The sequence below is a fragment of the Aquarana catesbeiana genome, linkage group LG01 (genome assembly GCF_042186555.1).
Source record: "Aquarana catesbeiana isolate 2022-GZ linkage group LG01, ASM4218655v1, whole genome shotgun sequence".
In the NCBI taxonomy this organism is placed as follows: Eukaryota; Metazoa; Chordata; class Amphibia; order Anura; family Ranidae; genus Aquarana; species Aquarana catesbeiana.
The window spans coordinates 161484640-161505778 of record NC_133324.1 but is presented as its reverse complement, the minus strand read 5'-3'; the positions used below and the strand labels follow the sequence as shown (position 1 = coordinate 161505778).

At 42.5% G+C, this 21139-nt stretch overlaps 1 protein-coding gene across 3 annotated transcripts in view; it reads right to left on the bottom strand.

Moving 5' to 3' along the window:
- Positions 1 to 294: 294 nt before the first annotated feature.
- ADGRV1 (adhesion G protein-coupled receptor V1) overlaps positions 295 to 21139 on the bottom strand; it is a 774317-nt gene continuing 753472 nt past the window's right edge. For all 3 annotated transcript variants that reach the window (XM_073624499.1, XM_073624500.1, XM_073624501.1), the window contains one exon: positions 295 to 687. In XM_073624499.1, coding sequence (XP_073480600.1) covers positions 569 to 687 — 119 coding nt within the window. In that variant the 3' untranslated portion in view covers positions 295 to 568. The remainder of the gene's footprint in view (positions 688 to 21139) is intronic.

Here is a 21139-nt window from a genome sequence, read left to right as displayed (position 1 = left end):
TTCAACATGCTCCAACAATCCATGCTTGACGGTTGGTAGGATTTTCTCTTATGTAGCGTTTTGTCACCTTTGCCATGTATATGTCTGGTGAACACACAGCCACAAATTCCTAAACTGTGGCAACAGCCTATATAAGAAGTGGGATGCCCACTCTGACCATATACCACATGTTGACAAATTATTACGCAAAACTAATAAATCGTTTGATGCGCCTTACACTGCCAAATGTATCAAAAAAGTTAATCTATTTTAGCGTTATACATTTACCTCAAATAAATACAATCAGTCATATGATAAATAAACAAAATTATTTTATTATGTTGCTACAATAAATTGGTTAATAAAATGTTAATTGTCTACATTTCTTATTATTTTGCCTGTTGAGCTTATTTTCAAGACCAGCTTCTTTACTTAAAAAGACATTACAATACTTTATTCAATTACAAAAGGTTTCCCTTTAGGACATAACTTATAATAACTACAGCTGTTATCTGGCTGCTAGTTTACATGATGGAACAGTCTAGTGCAATACAAATAACAAATATAAAAAATGCGTATTAAAAAGGAACTATAGATGAGTGTCAGCTATGGGAATTCTCCGGAGTTCCACAATCTGTGAATTAGCCATACCACTTCCATCTTGACTCCCATGGCAGGACTCAGTGTCGCTGATGTTCATACCTGACCCTGAGAACAATATATCAAACATTAGTGCTTGAGTTATTCTAAAAAGCATATATTATTACATAAAAATTCTACACAAATATTTTCACTATTAAAAACATACAGTTAAATGTTTCTAGGCTATGGGCATTAAAATACACTACATTACCATAAGTATTGGAACGCCTGCCTTTACACACACATGAATTTTAATGGCATCCCAGTCTTAGTCCATATGGTTAAATATTGAGCTGGCCCACCCTTTGCAGCTATAACATCTTCAACTCTTCTGGGAAGGCTGTCCACAAGGTTTAGGAGTGTGTCTATGGGGATGTTTGATCATTTTTCTAGAAGCGCATTTGTGAAGTTAGGCACTGATGTAGACGAGAAGGCCTGGCTCGCAGTCTCTACTTTAAATAATCCCAAAGCTGTTCTATTAGGTTGAGGTCAGGTGCAGGCCAGTCAAGTCCCTCTACCTCAAACTCCCTCATCCATGTCTTTATGGACCTTGCTTTGTGCACTGGTGCGAAGTCATGTTGGAACAGGAAGGGGCCAACCGCAAACTGTTCCCACAAAGTTAAGAGCATGAAATGATCCAAAATGTCTTGGTATGCTGATGCCTTAAGAGTTCCCTTCACTAGAACTAAGGGGCAAAGCCCAACCCCTGAAAAACAACCCCATACCATAATCGCCCCTCCACCAAATAATTTGGACCAGTGCACAAAGCAAGGTCCATAAAAACATGAATGAGTGAGTTTGGGGTGGAGGAACTTGACTGGCCTGCACAGGGTCCTGACCTCAACCCGATAGAACACCTTTGGGATGAATTAGAGCGGAGACTGTGAGCCAGGCCTTCTATCCAACATCAGTGTCCGACCTCACAAATGCGCTTTTGGAACAATGGTCAAACATTCCCATAGACACACTTCTAAACCTTGTGGACAGCTTTCCCAGTAGAGCTGAAGTTGTTATACCTGCAAAGGGTGGGCCAAATCAATATGGAATCCTACAGACTAAGACTGGGATGCCATTAAAGTTTATGTGTAATATAGTGTCAACAAGCAGTAAAGGGGCTTTTAACAAACAATTATGGATCTCTCTAGCTGCTTGTACTATGAAGTAATTAAATCTCAAAGATCACAACAAAGACCCTAAGGCTGCGTGCACAGTATTGCAAATTGGATGCGGGTCTCCCCGCATCCAATTCACATGTCAGGAGACTGTGACCGGCTCTCAAGTCGGTTCACACAGCTCTGGGACGGCTGCGGAGCGAATTGTACAGGAGTCCTGTGCATCTTTTGGTTCGTTTCAGGTCTGAATTCAGCCAAAAATTCAGACCGATATTGGACCTGAAACAGTGAACAGGGATGCACCAGACCCCTGCTGTGAGGTGCTCAGCATGGCAGTCTAAACCCAGCCTGAGGGGGAGAGTTACTAAAACTGAAGACCAGAGAAATTAGTGCAACTGTTCAAAGTCACCAATCAGCTTCTAAATTCAGCTAGTTCAATGAAGCTTTACCAATAACATCTAGTAGCCCAAACAGTATGATCTTCCCCATACAGTCTGGATTCAGTTCGTTTTTAATAGCTTAAAAACACCTGCTGTGGCTTTACAGTTGAGAGCTGATGGGCTGCTAAGATTCTGCTTTGATGGAAAGTATAGGTAAAGAGCTACAATTTCAGTGCCTCTGTTATGAAATTTGAAGACAAATTTCTCCACAATGCCTAGAGCTACAGAGGTGAATGTGGGTTTGCTTTGAAGTGCTTATACCGCTTGTTCAAAATATGAAAATACTTTGTGTTTATAGTTTGGGCACAGGTTCACTTTAAATATAACATCTAATATTCATACCTTTGGAAGAGAGACTTTGATAGTGGATAAGGCAGAAGCTGAATTTAACGCTATTACTTTGCCTTTTTCAGACTTCCTTTCTGTATTTTCACCACCCACTCACTGTACTGTATCTACTCTAATGCCCCGTACACACGATTGGACTTTCTGACAACAAAACCGTGGAATTTTGTTCGAAGGTTGTTGGCACCAACTTGTCTTGCATACACGCAGTCACACAAATGTTGGCCAACAATTACGAACGTAGTGACGTACAAGACGTACGGAGAGCCGATAAAAAGGAAGTTCAATAGTCATGTAATATCTCGAATGCTAGTTTTACAAGTCCGAGCGCTTCCGGCTCGTACTTGATTTCGAGCATGCGTGGACTTTTGTGCGACAGACTTGTGTACACACGATCGGAAAGTCCGACAACAAAAATTTGTTGGCAGAAAATTTGAGAACCTACTAGCCAACATTTGTTGGCAGAAAGTCCGACAACAAATGTTCGATGGAGCATACTCACAGTCGGACTTTCCGCCAACAAGCTCATATCCAACATTTGTTGTCGGAAAGTCCGATCGCGTGTACGTGGCATGAGGCAGAATTTTCCCTTTAGTATCGAAAGTGTGTCCGTCTACAGAACTACTCCACCACCTCATCTCCATAACAGATGGAGGTGTTTTGTTATACACTTTCTGATAACATTCTTGGATGACATTGCAGAGATCACAAGACACAAGACATCACTGGATTTTTGTCATAATCAACGGGTACTGTATGTTTTTGCACTTATCGAACAGATATATACACTTGGTATATTTAACAGACCATAAGGGAGCAAAAGAAAGAGAAGTTCATGGTTAGGGTTTAAATGTAACCAGTTAGCATTTTATGTATTTTAGTTTCTCTGGCTGCTAAATCTCTGCATGCAGCCCTCTTTCTGCAAAGAGGGTCAGAGCCAGGGACAGATCTTTATGTTGATATTTGCACAAACAAAAAGCCAGCAATCGATTTAGCACAGTTTCTGCCCATAACTCAAATAACAGTTTTGACCTGTTTGACCCTTTGAGTTACAATATTGCTTTCCAACATTTTATCACAGCCCTGCACTGGGTAGACAAAAAAGAAAAAGAAAATAAATGTTGCTCATAGACTGCACATTGAAGTACTGCCAATCACATACTGCCCTTTTGGTCTTAGACTGATGAGGACAAAACAATTTTACACAGGAGCAGGATAATGTGTTTTATATTTCATATATAATGAGTGATTGGTTTATGCATTTTACTACATTTGCTTGTCTTAGCAAATATCTCTATATTTTTTCTTTCCATATATCTTAGCCAGATTGTTAGCAAGTTATATGCTTGAAAAGCAAATTAAACTCCAAATTGGACAATTTCATTTGAGTAAGGTATAAATATACTTTAGGCCTCTCTGTTTGTTTTGGTCGTTTTTCTGCTTTAGTGGATCTGCCAAAGTAAGGTCTGGTCTGAATTACAAATGCAGCTTTCTAATAAAGGAAACATCTACAAAATCAGAATCTTATAAGGAAATTTTGTGTTCAGAAATTCACATCTGATGAAATCTTACTCTGCAGATTCACACAGACTCTTCCTTTATTATAATTGTACACACAGCAACAAAATTCGAAGGAAAAGGTTTACTCATGTAATTCCAGACTGCTGTCATTTTCTGACAGAGGAACAAAAGAGTCAGCCGTTTATTTCCTAATCCTTAAGTGGCTCTCAGGGTAAGTAGCTGAAGCCATGCTACTTGAACTTGTATTTGATTATAGGCTGTACCAGGCCAGGAAGGGATTATTATTATATTAGTCATGCAAATAAAATGATTATGTAACCTTAAGGGTCGCGTGTTGTATCTGTTCCTTGTATATTGTAAGTCTGGTGTAATACACCTGTTGAGATCTGAATTGAAGAGATTAGCTTATTCTATAATGCGCCAATACCTTATGTATGACCTGTGGTCATACATTAAAGATTGTTCTCAGAATATAGAGAGGGGAAAAAAAATATTTTATATGGCATTAATATTTATGAACAGGTGTAGAATTTTGAGATAAATGAATAGTGATTATGCAAAATATGAGTCAAAAGCTCTCTTTAAACCAAACCAGTGCTTTGCCCACACATCAGACTTAAAGGGGTTGAGGTACTAAAGGCAAATAGACTGAAGTGCAGTTGCTCCAGAGCTTAGTACATGAGGTAAAGCTTCACTTTGCAAAGAATACCCAATCATGTGCAAGAAAAATAAAAAAAAAATGCATTTTTGCTTGATGATTGGATGATGGAAGTCAGCAGAGCTTCTGCTTATTTACTAAGCTCTGGAGCAACTGTTCTTGCAGAGTGCAACTGCAACAGTCTATTTGCCGATAGTAAATCAACTCTAAATTCACACTAAAAATCTGGTTTAACCGATTGCCGACTACCCGCTGCAGTATAGGTGTATGTATAGGTGTACATCGATCCCTTTAAAGGCTATAACAGGCACATCGCTGGAGCTGATGCACGTGGCCGGCAGCTGTGATGTCCGCTGGCCACCTGCGATCACTCCACAGAGAGCCAGAACGGGAATCTGTCAATGTAAACAAACAAATCCCCGTTCTGACATGGGAGTAGAGAGAGATCTCTGTTCCTAGTGATCAGGAACAGTGATCTCTCCCTACTCCCAGTCAGTCCCCCCACAGTTAGAAACACCTCCCTAGGGAACACTTAACCCCTTGATCGCCCCCTAGTGTTAACCCCGTCCCTGCCAATGTCATTTATACAGTGATCAGTGGCTATTTTTAGCTCTGATCACTGTAATAATGTCAATGGTCCCAAAAAAGTGTCCAATCTGTCTGCCGCAATGTCGCAGTCCCACTGAAAATTGCTGAACACCGCCATTACTAATAAAAAAAACAATTAATAATAAAATACCATAAATACATTCCCTTTTTTGTAGACGCTATAACTTTTACTCACACCAATCAATATACGTTTATTGCAATTTTTTTTTACCAAAAATATGTAGAAGAATACATAGCAACCTAAACTGAGGAAGAAATTTTTAATTTTTTTGAGGATATTTAATATAATAAAAAGTACAAAATATTGTTTTTTTTCCAAAATTGTCTGTCTTTTTTTTGTTTATAGGGCAAAAAATAAAAACCACAAAGGTGATCGAACACCACCAAAAGAAAGCTCTATTTGTGGGGAAAAAAAGGACATCAATTTTGTTTGGGTACAGTGTCGCAAAATTGTCAGTTAAAACGACACAGTGCTGTATCGCAAAAAAATGACCTGGTCATTAAGGGGGTAAATTCTTCCGGGCTGAAGTTGTTAAAAAAATAAAATTCTATTCAAATATGTATTTTTAACTTCAAAATATACCTTCTAATACTCTCAGCTTCCTCCAAGTATCCATATTTTTGTCTTTTTTTTTTTTGTTGCTGTGATTTAACTTCCTGTTAGAGGGTGACTAGGTTAGTTCGTTATGGTCCCACTGTACGTAGGAACAGCATTTGCTCCTGAAATGGACTAGGCACTGTGGACTATTAGATTTGCAGTATGCATAGAGAAGTACACATGACCACAACAAACGTGCACTGCTTATTCCAGATTGAAGTGAAAAGGAGAAGTATGTGAGCTCACAGAGGAAGTTACAAGGAGACAAAAACACTGCAAGAAACAATTTAATGATAAAGAGATTACAAGGCCATTAAGTAGTGGATATTTATGAATTATTTGTGGATAATAAGATTATTGTTTAATGTTACTTAGTGACAGCTTCCTAATAGTTATTATGGAGCTGCACCTGCCGGTGTCCTAACAACCAGTGGCAACCAGTGGTACTTTCAGCTGCCAGCCTGGAATTCCTAATGAAAGTAAAAAACAGCAGGGATAGTATGAAATAAAGAGAAAAAACAGCGTAAGTTTCCCCCCAAATTCATACCAGGCACTCTGGGTCTGGTATGGATTTTAAGGGGCACACTATAAAAAAACACATGGGGTTACCCCAAATTCCTGCCTGAGTGTCCAGGAAATGGAGGACACGCACATGCTGCTCCCCTTCCCTGAACCATACCAGGTCACGTGCCCTTATCATGGAGAGGGTACCTTATCAGGGGGGACCCCATGGCAAAGCACCTTGCCTCATGTTGATAAAGACAAGGGCCTCTTCACCCTAATCCTGGCCCAGTGGTTGTGGGGGTCTGCGGGGGGGGTTATCAAAATCTGAAAGTTCCCTATAAAAAGAAAGGTCCCCCAGATACTGCCCCCATTTGGATGAGCATCCCTACTCATTCACAAAAAAAGAAAAAAAATCACTCTAGAAATAAACACACCCAAACATTTAGCAGGTCCTTGAATAAAAAAAGAAAAATTCCTGCAATGTACATGCATCATCATTCCCGTCATTCAGTGATGCAGGCCCAGGTCACCCAAAAAACAATACTCGCTGACCTGTCAAAAGAGAAAACCTAACACTGCCAAGATATGCCTGATCCCGTTGCTTCCTTTGCATTGAATGATATCTCTGGGTCCCCACCTCTAAAATAAACAAAGGGGCAGGGACATCCGAGTGACATCACTGACGAAATATGACCTCATATGTCCATAATTCATCAATGACATCAGTAGGTGACCCCGCCCCTTTGTTAACCTTAGTAGTGGGGACATGGAGATGTCAGTCAGATGATACCCGTCCTTTGTTTACTTTAACGGTGGGGATCATCTGAATTAAAGCTAAATACCCAGAAACATACATACTGTATACTAGAGCTGTTGTACCCTCCTTAGGATTTGCATTTCTGTCTTTTCAGTCCTGAGATTTCCCCCGTTGCACTATTGTATTCTGACAGTGGGGATTCTGAGAACTCCCCTGGCATCCACTGGCGCTGCAAGCGCTGTTAAAATGCATGTTTTGCAGCATGACTGTTTGACATAAGTTGGTCTTTAGACAGAGAATGAAATTCAGCAGGAACCGGATGATTTTCGCTACATGTTTACATAACTTTACAGCTCTTGAACCTCCCCCAGCCTCGTTTAACCACAACGGGTTGGTTTCTTGTGCTGCTTCCTCCGCCCTCCAGGCTGGGGGATTCGGGAAGCAGCACAGGAACTACAAGAGGATAATACCAAGTCCAATTTAGGTATATAAATCACTTGAATTTAAAAAAATGCATTTAATGATGTATTAATGAACACAGATTTTAATTCATTGTTGTCTTTTTTTATGTGCCCAGAGTTCAGCTTTAACAACAGCTGCTGAATATTTTGCAAATCATTTATTCACAGCATTTCTTTGCCAAACATAAATAATAATTTTTTGAATAGATTCTGCCTCCTAGTAACACAAGTTCCGTTATTTGTTATCATGTACTGTGACAGGTGCTTTGTGAATCTGGCGCATTGTTTATGTACAGGGTTTGCTGTCCCTGGTGGTTCTGGAACACAATATTAGTCATACACCGAGCACATCGGACTCATCAGTTTAATAACGAGAACACCAGATCCCTCTCTCAAATGGCTCAGAAGTGCGTGGGTGGAAAACACCTAAATGTCTATGGGGGTTATTTACTAATGGAAAATCCACTTTGCACTTAAAGTGCACTTGGAAGTAAAGTTGCTGTAGATCCGAGGGGGACATGCAAGAAAAATAAAAAACAGCATTTTAGCTTGCACATGATTGGATGATAAAATCAGCAGTGCTTCCCCTCATTTCAGATCTACCCCTTAGATTTAGAGCGACTGCACTTCCAAGTGCACTTTCAGTGCAAAGTGGATTTGACTTTCGTAAATAACCCCCTATGTGTCTATGTGAATAAGGTGTAGGGTATATTTTTGTCTGCTCGGTAAAATGATATTTTTTGTATCTGTGCAATGCTGGTGCTCAAGTGCAAGGCTAGCTATAAGCTAGCTATAAGAAAACCACTCACCCTCATCCTCCTGTTAGCATTTCTAAATAAAAATGACAGAGCTACCACAGCTGATCCAGGGCAGGAACAGTTTACATTTGTTGTGCCCCATACTTCTGAACTCCACCGGCGAAGGACGGCAGCAGAGGGCGCCACTCCATTTGGTATGTGTCTCCCCATATTATGAGGTAGATGTGGGGGTGGTACAGGTATAACTTATGCCTGACCACCTCCTAATGAGAAGCCAAAACAGCCTCCCTATGGACTCTGCACCTGTCCATTAGGATTACGATTATTCATTAAATTATTTAATTTAATCACTGGCCATGCATGTATGGGGTTACTGGTCCTAAACTCCATGGTGCTGCACTCTGGTGACTGGGTGCAGTTCAGGGAGTGCCCCATAATGTAGAGGGGTGTAGGGGGTGGGACTAGTGTAGGTGGGCGTTGTAACGATATCACGTACGGGACATGAAAAGCTGTAGCTAGCTGCCATCTTGTGTGGAAGTAGCCATGACAGTTTGGCTAACCATGTAACATTACAGAAAACTCTGAACTCCCTCCTCCCTCCTCCCTTGTCTTAGGAATTTAAAGCTTTTTAAGTTCAACAGAAAAGGTTATCTCAACAGAGAAAACAGAACCAGGCTAGGTCAGTAAACTGCTGTTGAAAGGGCAGAGCGTTCAGGCCTGTCGTAAAACTGTCACCCTCTCCATTCAGAGACCTAACAGGCCCCGGTTGTAAATTGTCTGAATACACCTCAGTGGAGAAGTATGAAATTTCAGCATGTTTCATAACTTCTGACTTAGTAATAGCACAGCCATAATCTGGACATATTTAGTTTCCTCAGATAATTTGTAACATTTCAAGTCCAGACACCCCTATGTCAGGTCATATGGGAAACCACTGGTACCACTTATTCCTCCTAAGCCGACTATACATTATAGATATGCCATGTTTATACTTGTTTTGAAGGAAATCTCACGCTGAATAATAATATGGATATTTGGAGTCTGTAAACACTATAGATGCAGATATATGAATATGTTTTACAAAATCTACCTGGGACGTGGTCATGAGTGTAGACACCTCCCAGCAACCAACCCCTAAACAAGATGACCAGACGATTGGTCACTGGTCGCTGTCAACACCCCTTTGATTTGACAGAAAAGAGGAGATGCCAAGACAATGGTCAGTTCTCCTTTTACCATCCAAGAAGAAACATCTGCCAAGTCGAGAACCAATTACCTAGCTCATCGATCGAACTCTGATCAACCCTCGGACATTAATTGCAAGTATTCTTCCTTCCCAATTCTACCTTATTGCTTTGTGGCTGTATATTGTCTTTATCTTTTGAAACATCCTTTTTCTGTAAATGTTTTATTTGCATCAACTTTGACCTTTTCATAATAAACCCTTATGTTGAAAAGTGTTAACCTTGTCTCTAAAGCTCTTAATGCAAGCTATAAACTAACCTGCCTCTTGAAGGGCGCTACTGTTGTAGAGTAAGACTCTGAGCAGACCTGTCAGTGGTGGCAGTGTGTGTGGCAGATGCTTATTCTAAAATTATAATTGGTATTGCTAAAATTACGAGTCTCCCCCGGCTCGGTCTTTAAACGGGGGTGGTGGCAGTTAAAGGGTTAATTGTGTAATTAGCCCAGTGACAATCACTCTCAGGCTGCTCGCACCTAGATTGTGGTCCCGCAAGCTGGAAAATCTTTGTGCTGGGCACAGCTGAGAGTGGCATTGTTACGTAAGTGACAGCGTGGTGTGAGGTTGGCCGATCCTTTGTCGCGAGTTAGCGAGGAGGGCAGGGATCTGACACCCGCGTTCGTCACAGGCGTGACTAGTGTGGGTGGGTGTTGGTGGTGATTGGGATGTATGGATATACACGCACACATATATAGAGGAGACCATACATGTGAGCAGCCATTGCCCGCTTAGGCTCTGAGGAAGTGGGTTCTCCCCTGAAATGCGTCAGCATCGCTGTATCCGCTGGACGCCAGGCCTTGATCTGCCGATGTTCAGAACTGCATACCTGTAACATTGTCCTTGCCTGTTGTCCATGCTCGTTTGTGAGTATATATTTTGTTGTTTTACACTTCATTAAAGTTTTACCAGTGGTAATGCACTAGGTCGGTGCGCCCTCCCTTTCTCTTTTTTCTTCAGCTTGTGAATACCCAATTATTCTGAGGAGGGCTGCAAGACGGCAGATACTACTGAATGTATTCGGTCACACCACACATTGAGGAACTAGACACCTGTGTGTAGGAGAGTTTTCTATTGTGTTTGCCCATGACCAAAGCCAGTGGCGGCTGGTGTTCAAAATTTTTGGGGGGGCGCAAACAAACTGAAAAATTCTGAAAAAATAACTCATCAATTGCAGCCTCACTGTGCCATCAATCGCAGCCACTGTGCCATCAATCGCAGCCACTGTGCCCATCAATTGCCACCACTGTGCCATCAAACACAGCCACTGTGCCCATCAATTGCCGCCACTGTGCCCATCAATTGCCGCCACTGTGCCCATCAAACGCAACCACTTTGCCATCAAACGCAGCCACTGTGCCCATCAATTGCCACTACTCTGCATCAAACGCAGCCACTGTGCCCCATAAAATACCTGTACGTCGTTTTGTGCATGAGATACTGTGGGCGGGCGCAATTGCGGTACAGAGAGGCAGAACAGGGATCTGCCTATGTAAACAAGGTGGGTCCCCGTCTGAAAGGGGACAACACTGAGATCGCCTGTTTCTAGTAATCAGAAACAGCGATCTCTGTGTTGTCCCAGTGAGCCCACCCCCCTCACAGTTGGAACACACCCAGGGAACACAGTTAACCCTTTGATCACCATTATTGTTAACCCCTTCCCTGCTAGTGTCATTTATACATTGATCAGTGCATTTTTTTAGCACTGATCACTATATTGGTGTCACTGGTCCCCAAAAAGTGTCACTTAGGGTCAGATTTGTCCTCCGCAATGTCGCAGTCCCGCTAAAAATCGCAGATTGCCACCATTACCAGTAAAAACAATTAAAAAAAATTAAAACTCCATAAGTCTATTGCCTATTTTGTAGACGCTATAACTTTTGCGTAAACCAATAAATATACACTTATTGGGGTTGGTTTTACCAAAAATATGTAGAAAAATACATATTGGTCTAAACTGATGAATAAATTTGTTTTTTTACTTTTTTTTTGGATATGTATTATAACGGAAAGTAAACAAATTAATTTTTATTTTTTTAACTTGTCGCTTTTTTTTTATAGTGCACAAAATAAATACCGCAGAGGTGATCAAATACCACCAAAAGAAAGCTCTATTTGTGGGGGAAAAAAGGATATCAATTTTGTTTGGGTACAGTGTCGCACGACCACGCAATTGTCAGTGACAGCGGCGCAGTGCCGTATCGCAAAAAAAGGCCTGGTCATTAAGGGGGTAAATCCTTCCAAGGCTGAAGTGGTTAAAGACATTTCCCTGCCAAAGTTGTCCACTTCTGATCTTGGAAAACCTAATGCGGTTGTTTCTCTTGAGGAACCCATGGGAATAATTAAGGACCTTCCACTCCACAAATCCCCTGGTTCTGACGGGCTTCCCTACTTTTATTATAAGACCTTCCTGCCTGTCTTGGCCCCACATTTGTTATACCTGTACTATACTTTACTTCAAGGAAAATCCCCTTACTCACAGTTCCCGCATTCATATATTTCTGTCACCCCTAAACCCGGTAAAGATCCTTCCCTGCCTGACAATTATAGACCCATAACTCTACTAAATTCAAATTACAAAATCTTTACCAAAATTCTAGCCTCTAGACTATCTCAATTCATTCCCAAACTATTTAATAACTATTTAATAAGGATCAGGTGGGTTTTGGGCCGACCAGACATGCTGGTGACAACACATGACGCACTATAGAGCTGATTGATCTTCTAAATACATTTCCCCGCCCTCCCTCCTGCTAGATTAGGATTTTTGGTGAGTGTAGAAAAATTTAGGCAGGCCTTCCTGGCAGCCAGGCCTGTTTGTTTTGGTTTGTGTGGGCTGCGAGTGGCTCAGAATTAGCAGCTGGTGACTCACGGGCAGCATCACTGAGACCTCCCTCTTTATTCTAGAGGATTCTAGAAGGAGAGGAGGAGAGGTGAGGTGAAGCTGCCTGGGGTGTTCCAAGGAGCCCTGACCAATCCCCAACTTGGATTGGCAGGGGGCAGGCCTCCTTAAATACCTAGAGTCAGCCCAGCTGGGGAGGAGTTGTCGGGTGGAAGAACTGGAGATGGAGTACTAGGCTGTCTGGGCCTTTGAGGGTGCTCTCCAGTCTGGGGGGTAACCTTGGGCCTGGGGCTCGGGTGCAGGATGGAGCCCTTCAAGAAAGCGTGAAGTTTCTGGACAGGAGGCACAGGAGGAGCAAGAGAGGACAGCAGGAGCTAGTACTGCCAGGCAAGTCTTCAGGAGGGAACCACTGGTTGCAGCCAGGAGGGCTGGTGAGTGACATGTGCAGTCAAGAGGACTGGGGAGGCATGCCTGAGAGGACTGAAAGGAAACAGTCAGACGTGGGTGCAGAGCTAGTAGTGAGGACTGCAATGTCATGGGCAGTGGAGTCTTGCAGCTGCAGCTATGAGGGCTGGCAGGGCATGAAGAGGGCTGACTGGGAGCAGTAGTCCATCAGTAGGACAGCTAGCACTAGGGACTTTCTACTTTGTACTACACCACAGGGGCCCGTGGTCCCTGCCTGCAAAGGGCAATTGCTGAGGCCTGGCTGAGCCAGGCTGGCCCAAACATGTGCTAGCTGCTTCTGAAAGATAAAAAGTAGTGCAGGAGGAAGGAAGAGAAATAGTCTGCAAGCAAGGAAAGTGCTGGAGGAGACCGAAGTAGTAACTTGTACAGAGAAGTGTACATAGTTGTCCCAAATGATTGATATACAATCCACCAATTTATTGATATACAATTCACCAGGCATCCCATATTTCCCCTCACCCCAAGTTAAATTCCCTAAAGTAAATGAAAACAAGCACATGGACTGTTCATTGTCCTAAGGTGACTGAGAAGTGAATGTCGGGCTGGACAGGGTAACAGGTGGGCCACATAACTTATCAGCCCCTACTGAGGTAGCGCTACACTTAGAGGCGTCAAAAAGCCTTTGATAGGTTTAGTTGGCCCTATATGTTCTCCACCTTAACTCAGTTTGGTTTTTCGAGGTCCTTTTTTTAAAGCACTGGAAGCATTATATTCAAATACAACTGCTCAAGTCCAGATGTCTTCCTTTCTGTCGCCTCTTTTCCCCATGACTAATGGTACACAGCAGGGTAGTCCCCTTTCTCCACTGCTATTTATACTGTGTTTGCAACCTTTGGCTGAGGCCATTCGCTCTCATTTGGATATTCGTGGGGTGTTGATGCGACAGCGGGAATACAAAATGTCTCTTTTTGCAGATGATATTCTGCTAACCTTGACTAATCCTCTATTATCCCTTCTACCTCTACATACCCTTTTAGCTTCCTTCGGTGCTATATCGGGATATAAGGTCAATGCGACTAGAGATGGAGGTCTTACTTTGGATCTATCACCTACTCTACTAGCCCAACTTGAGCAAACATATCCATATACAGTGGGGCAAAAAAGTATTTAGTCAGCCACCAATTGTGCAAGTTCTCCCACTTAAAAAGATGAGAGAGGCCTGTAATTGTCATCATAGGTATAACTATGAGAGACAAAATGTGGAAACAAATCCAGACAATCACATTCAATGCGAGTGTTATCCCCGCACCAGTGTGGATCTGACCAGGTATGAAATGGATGATGCTCTCCAGAGATAAGAGGTCCCAGGTACTGGCTAATGCTAGTTGAAGCTGTGTGCAAACGAGAAAATCCGGACAGCCGCACTCCAGCACTCAAGTGCTTACTCATAGCTAAGCTCTATGAGTAAGCACTTGGCATAAGTGCGAAACGCGTTAGCCGATTATCTGTACACTCTGTCCATGGTGTCCTGTATATGACATGTTCCTGATTTTACAATAAAGAAATTTGGATTATAATTTCCTGGAGTGCGGCTGTCCAGATTTTCTCGTTTGCACACAGACAATCACATTGTCTGATTTTTGAAAGAATTTATTTTCAAATATTATGGTGTTAAATAAGTATTTGGTCACCTACAAACAAGCAAGATTTCTGTATCTGACAGACCTGTATCTTCTTCTTTAAGAGGCTCCTCTGTCCTCCACTCATTACCTGTATTAATGGCACCTGTTTGAACTTGTTATCAGTATAAAAGACACCTGTCCACAACCTCAAACAGTCACACTCCAAACTCCACTATGGTGAAGACCAAAGAGCTGTCGAAGGACACCAGAAACAAAAATGTAGACCTGCACCAGGCTGGGAAGACTGAAACTGCAATAGGCAAGCAGCCAAGTGTGAAGAAATCAACTGTGGGAGCAATAATTATAAAATGGAAGACATACAAGACCACTGATAATCTCCCTCGAACTGGGGCTCCACGCAAGATCTCACCCCGTGGGGTCAAAATGATCACAAGAACGGTGAGCAAAAATCCCAGAACCACACGGTGGGACCTAGTGAATGACTTGCAGAGAGCTGGGACCAAGGTAACAAAAGCTACCATCAGTAACACACTACGCTGCCAGGGACTCAGACCCTGCAGTGCCAGACATGTCCCCCTGCTTAAGCCAGTACATGTCTGGGCCCATCTGAGGCTTGCTAGAGAGGATTTGGATGATCCAGAAGAGGATTGGGAGAATGTCATATGGTCAGATGAAACCAAAGTAGAACTGTTTGGTAGAAACACAACTCGTCCTGTTTGGAGGAGAGAGAATGCTGAGTTGCAACCAAAGAACACCATACCTACTGTAAAGCATGGGGTTGGCAACATCATGCTTTGGGGCTGTTTCTCTGCAAAGGAAACAGGACGACTGATCCGTGTACATGAAAGAATGAATGGGGCCATGTATCGGGAGATTTTGAGTGCAAACCTCCTCCCATCAGCAAGGGCATTGAAGATGAAACGTGGCTGGGTCTTTCAGCATGACAATGATCCCAAAAACACCGTCCAGGCAACGAAGGAGTGGCTTTGTCAGAAGCATTTCAAAGTCCTGGAGTGGCCTAGCCAGTCTCCAGATCTCAACCCCATAGAAAATCTTTGGAAGGAGTTGAAAGTCCGTGTTGCCCAGCGACAGCCCCAAAACATGACTTCTCTAGAGGAGATCTAGAGGAGATCTGCATGGACACAAAACAAGGGGAGGAAAGTGCACCAGAGATAAGCCACGTCCATAAAACATTGAGGATACAAAATAAGATAGTACTGAGTATTACCAGGGAGGCGGACTTTTTAGGCTAAGAAACAGTGGAGAAGATATAGCAGTATAAAAAATATAAATTTATTGAAAAATACAAATATCTAAAAAACAAAATGACAGTTGTAACAAAGCAACTATGATTATTGTGTCGAGACATAAAAGGGCTTACTGCACAATAATCATAGATGCTTTGTTACAACTATTTATTATTTATTTATTTCAGGTACTTATATAGCGCCATCAATTTGCTCAGCGCTTTACATATACATTGCACATTCACATCAGTCCCTACCCTCAAGGAGCTTACAATCTAAGGTCCCTAACTCACATTCGTACATACTAGGGACAATTTAGACAGGATCCAATTAACCTACCAGCATATCTTTGGAGTGTGTCATTTTGTTTTTTAGATATTTCTATTTTTCAATAAATTTATATTTTTTATACTGCTATATCTTCTCCACTGTTTCTTAGCCTAAAAAGTCCACCTCCCTGGTAATACTCAGTACTACCTTATTTTGTATCCTCGAGATCTGCATGGAGGAATGGGCCAACATACCAGCAACAGTGTGTGAAGACTTACAGAAAACGTTTGACCTCTGTCATTGCCAAAAAAGGATATATAACAAAGTATTGAGAAGAACTTTTGATATTGACCAAATACTTATTTTCCACCTTAATTTGCAAATAAATTCTTTCAAAAATTAGACAATGTGATTGTCTGGATTTGTTTCCACATTTTGTCTCTCATAGTTGAGGTATACCTATGATGACAATTACAGGCCTTTCTCATCTTTTTAGGTGGGAGAACTTGCACAATTGGTGGCTGACTAAATACTTTATTGCCCCACTGTAGATGGTGTCCTGAATCTCTCAAGTATTTGGGTATCAATTTGACACCCTGTTAGGATTGAGTTCACATACTGGTGGCATTGTGCTGCTCTGGACTGTTTGCTGCAGCTCCAATGTCCACCAGCAGGTGTCTCCCAAGAGCCGGTGGGCCGTAATTATCAGCCACACCTGCATTCGGCCATTAGGTTGCTATTTTTATGCTGCTCCTCTCTGACCCTGGCTTGACACTATTCTGGTCGCCTCCCTGCTGCCAGTTGTGCCTGATGCCTGTCCTGAAGCTTCCTGTACCCCTCTGCCTTTCTACTGCCTCCCTCTGCCTTGTTCCTGCTCGAGTACCCAGTCGTTATCCTCCCTTCCTTGCATTCCCTCTTCCCTTGTCCCTTATTTTGCATTTTGTATTTAGTCGGTTTTTAGGGTCATCAGTTATTTTGTCTTTGGGGGTTTTGCTCATTGTTTGCTGTGTATGTTTTTCTGTGTCTGTTCACTGTTAATAAACCATACTTTAAGGATATATACTTTGTTTGGTCTCAGTTTCCTCGTGTAGCTATGTGTCTGGACTCCTTGCTGCAGAAACCTGACACACCCTCCTACTCCACTGACACACCCCCCTATTCCGCTAACTATCCCCCATTGTTCCAGGATATTTTCTGTTCTCCATCAGTGGACTAACTTCCTCGTGTAGCTACGTGTCTGGACTCCTTGCTGCAGAAACCTGACACACCCCCCTACTCCACTGACACACCCTCCTATTTCGCTGACTATCCCCCATTGTTCCAGGATATTTTCTGTTCTCCATCAGTGGACTAACTACCCTCTCTCTCTACTGGGTAGAGTAAATGTCTTAAAAATGTCCATATTGCCGAGGTTACTTTATTTTTTCGAGACATTGCTGGTTACCATACCTAGGTCTTAACTCAAAGCCCTCCAGAGGGGCTTCTTAAAATTCATATGGAACGGTAGAGCTCATCGCATTGCGAGCTTGGTGGTTTTCTCCTTACGGACGCAGGGGGGGGACTGGGAGCTCCTGATATCATTAATTACTATTATGCCTCCCACCTCCGTGCTGTTGTCTTTTGGTCTTGTCTGATGACTCCAAATCAGTAGTCAGTGATAGAAAGGGGGTCCCTGTACCCTGTGCATCCATACTCCCTGGTGTGGTCACAGTCCTTATGCAATGATTCTATATAGAGACATATGTGTATTGCTCCTATGCTTTTTACCCTGGCAATATGGCGTAAATGCTTCCAGAAGTTCTCTCTCTCTCCACCATCTCCTCTTCTTACTAATATTTTGTTTAACCCGATATTATCGGATAGTTTGTACTTTGGTCACATGGTACCGTAGCTGCAGGCCTCCTTATTCCAACTTCATAACCTGGTAAACCCTGCTACATGTAGACTGCATACTTTTGAAGAACTATGGGAAAAATATGATATTGCTAACAATATGTTTTATTTCTATTTACAAATTAGACATTTGTTTCATTATATGTCCACATCCCTAACTCTGGATAGACCCACCTCCTTTGAATATTTGTGTGCACAAGGCCCCCCATCAATTACACTTGGTGCCCTTCATTTATAGCATCCTTCATGAGGCTACTCCTCTTATTGAAGATACCTATTCCTATATGCGTAAGTGGGCTTGCATTTTACAGCGACCGATTTCTTTACAGATGTGGGATAAGATCTGGACTTCAGCTTTCAAATCTTCTAAATGTGTGGTGCAGTGAGACCACTCTAAGAAATTTTATGTTTTGGTATAGGACCCCAGAGCTCATAGACAGGACTCCTCTTGCTCAGACAGGTGCTGGTGCTGTGGCCTTGAAATGGGCTCATTGTTGTATATTTTTTGGCTCTGTCCTCAGATACAGCCCTTCTGGGCCGAGGTGATGAAGTTACTCCAGTCAGTGACGGGCTTGTCCCTGCCACTTGATCCTGCTCACTATTTATTGGGTCTTCCTTTCCCCGGTATTGCCAAGCCTATTAAACAATTGATTTCATATATTCTTTTGGCTGCCAGGAGGGCCATTCCACTCTGTTGGCTGTCAAATGCTCCTCCGAATCGGTCTCGATTACTTCAACTCATAGCTGAAACCTGGAGAATGGAGTGCCTAATGGCTACTGTGCATGATGTTATTCCACAATTTAATAACATTTGGGAGAGCTGGGATATGTCTGAGTTTGGAGATCCGTTAACTTGACTTATGGTTTATTCTAATAGTACTCCCTATTATTTTAATCTGTTTCACCACACTCTCCAAGTGCATGTTTCTCCTATGATATCTTCTCCATATGGTATACTGGCCTAAAGAGCTTTGTTTGTAAGCAATCTGTCCCTTGATTTTCTTGTTGTAATATCTAGACATTCTTGTGTTTACAATGTCTGCAGAGACTTTCTATACTGTGCTGATTTTACTTTTTCTTTGTACTGTGTTATAGAAAGTGAAAATGCTGCGCTAAACCCAAAACTAAAATAAAAGCAGCTAGCACACAAACAAACCAAGTTCAAAGAAAAATAACAACAGAAAAGTGCAGCGCTAAATATTAAACATGTGGTAAGAGCATATGAAGTGAACACCTTTGCGGATGTGAAAACATATAGGCATCAAATGATAGACAAATGTCCTGTGTGCAATATGGAACAGCAAAACAATAAAAAAATAATGAAAAATAGTGAAAAAGATCGATGTGAGGAGTAGTACCTCTTCAAATTAGGAAAATATAAATGTGAGCATCAAATAGTGTCCAGTATGGAATATAGAACAGCAAAGTAAATTAGAGTTCATATGTGAGGTGTGGGAGGGATATTTCTTCGGTTTGGAGGATGCCGGTATACATCAAAAGTAGGGATGAGCTTCGTGTTCGAGTCGAACCCATGTTCGACTCGAACATCGGCTGTTCGATCGTTCGCCGAATTGCGAACGTTATGGGCCGTTCGCGCTAAATTCGTGTGGCGCGTCACGGCCCATAATTCACTGCGGCATCGCAGTGCATTGCTGGCTGATGATTGGCCAAGCATGCACTATGACCCGCATGCTTGGCCAATCACAGCGCTGTCAGTAGAGAGAGCTGTAATTGGCCAAAGCCAGGGTGGCTTTGGCCAATTACGGCTCAGGGCATTTAGTACACACCCCACACTATATAAGGCCGCCTGCACGGCGGCCCTGTGTAGTGTGTGTTCCGGTGTGCGGTGTGCTGAGAGATAGAGAGAGAGAGAGACAGTGTCATTTGATTTGAGTTAGATAGATTAGGCAGAACAGTCAGTCAGTTAGCTGCACTTACAGTGTATTGTGTATATATATGCATCCCAGGTGTTGCATATATATATATACACTGTATTCAGTTTAGCTAGATCCGTTCCTGTTATCTTCTATCTAGACTATTTACATTTAATGCAGTGCGTCCTGCTCACAGTGTTCAGCTAGATCCGTTCCTGTTATCTTCTAGACTATTTACATTTAGTGCAGTGCGTCCTGCTCACAGTGTTCAGCTAGATCCGTTCCTGCTATTTACATTTAGTGCAGTGCGTCCTGCTCACAGTGTTCAGCTAGATCCGTTCCTGTTAAATTCCTACTGACCGGCAGGCTTGTCTGGTTACAGTATATAAAGCTACCTGAAGAAAATTACAGGTGTTCTATTTGATCCTATTAGTACCACGGTCAGGCAGCTAGACTATTTACATTTAGTACAGTGTGTCCTGCTCACAGTGTTCAGCTAGATCCGTTCCTGTTATCTTCCTACTGACAGGCAGGCTTGTCTGGTTACAGTATATAAAGCTACCTGAAGAAAATTACAGGTGTTCTATTTGATCCTATTAGTACCACGGTCAGGCAGCTAGACTATTTACATTTAGTACAGTGCGTCCTGCTCACAGTGTACAGCTAGATCCGTTCCTGTTATCTTCCTACTGACAGGCAGGCTTGTCTGGTTACAGTATATAAAGCTACCTGAAGAAAATTACAGGTGTTCTATTTGATCCTATTAGTACCACGGTCAGGCAGCTAGACTATTTACATTTAGTACAGTGCGTCCTGCTCACAGTGTTCAGCTAGATCCGTTCCTGTTATCTTCCTACTGACAGGCAGGCTTGTCTGGTTACAGTATATAAAGCTACCTGAAGAAAATTACAGGTGTTCTATTTGATCCTATTAGTACCACGGTCAGGCAGCTAGACTATTTACATTTAGTACAGTGCGTCCTGCTCACAGTGTTCAGCTAGATCCGTTCCTGTTATCTTCCTACTGACAGGCAGGCTTGTCTGGTTACAGTATATAAAGCTACTTGAAGAAAATTACAGGTGTTCTATCCCAGCTTAGTGCAGCTACAGGCCATTAGTATGTCTGGAAGGCCAAGAAGGAGAGGCAGACAGTCACAAGCCAATAAGAGAGGGCAAGCAGGCTCTGTGTCTAGTGCTGGTCGTGGAGACGGTGCATCCTCATCAGCACGTGGCCATGGGACACGCTTGGCCTTTTTTTCGGCAGCTGGCCATGTTGAGCCGCAACATGCGGAAGACTTGGTCGAGTGGATGACCAAGCCGTCCTCATCCTCCTCATCCTCTCTCA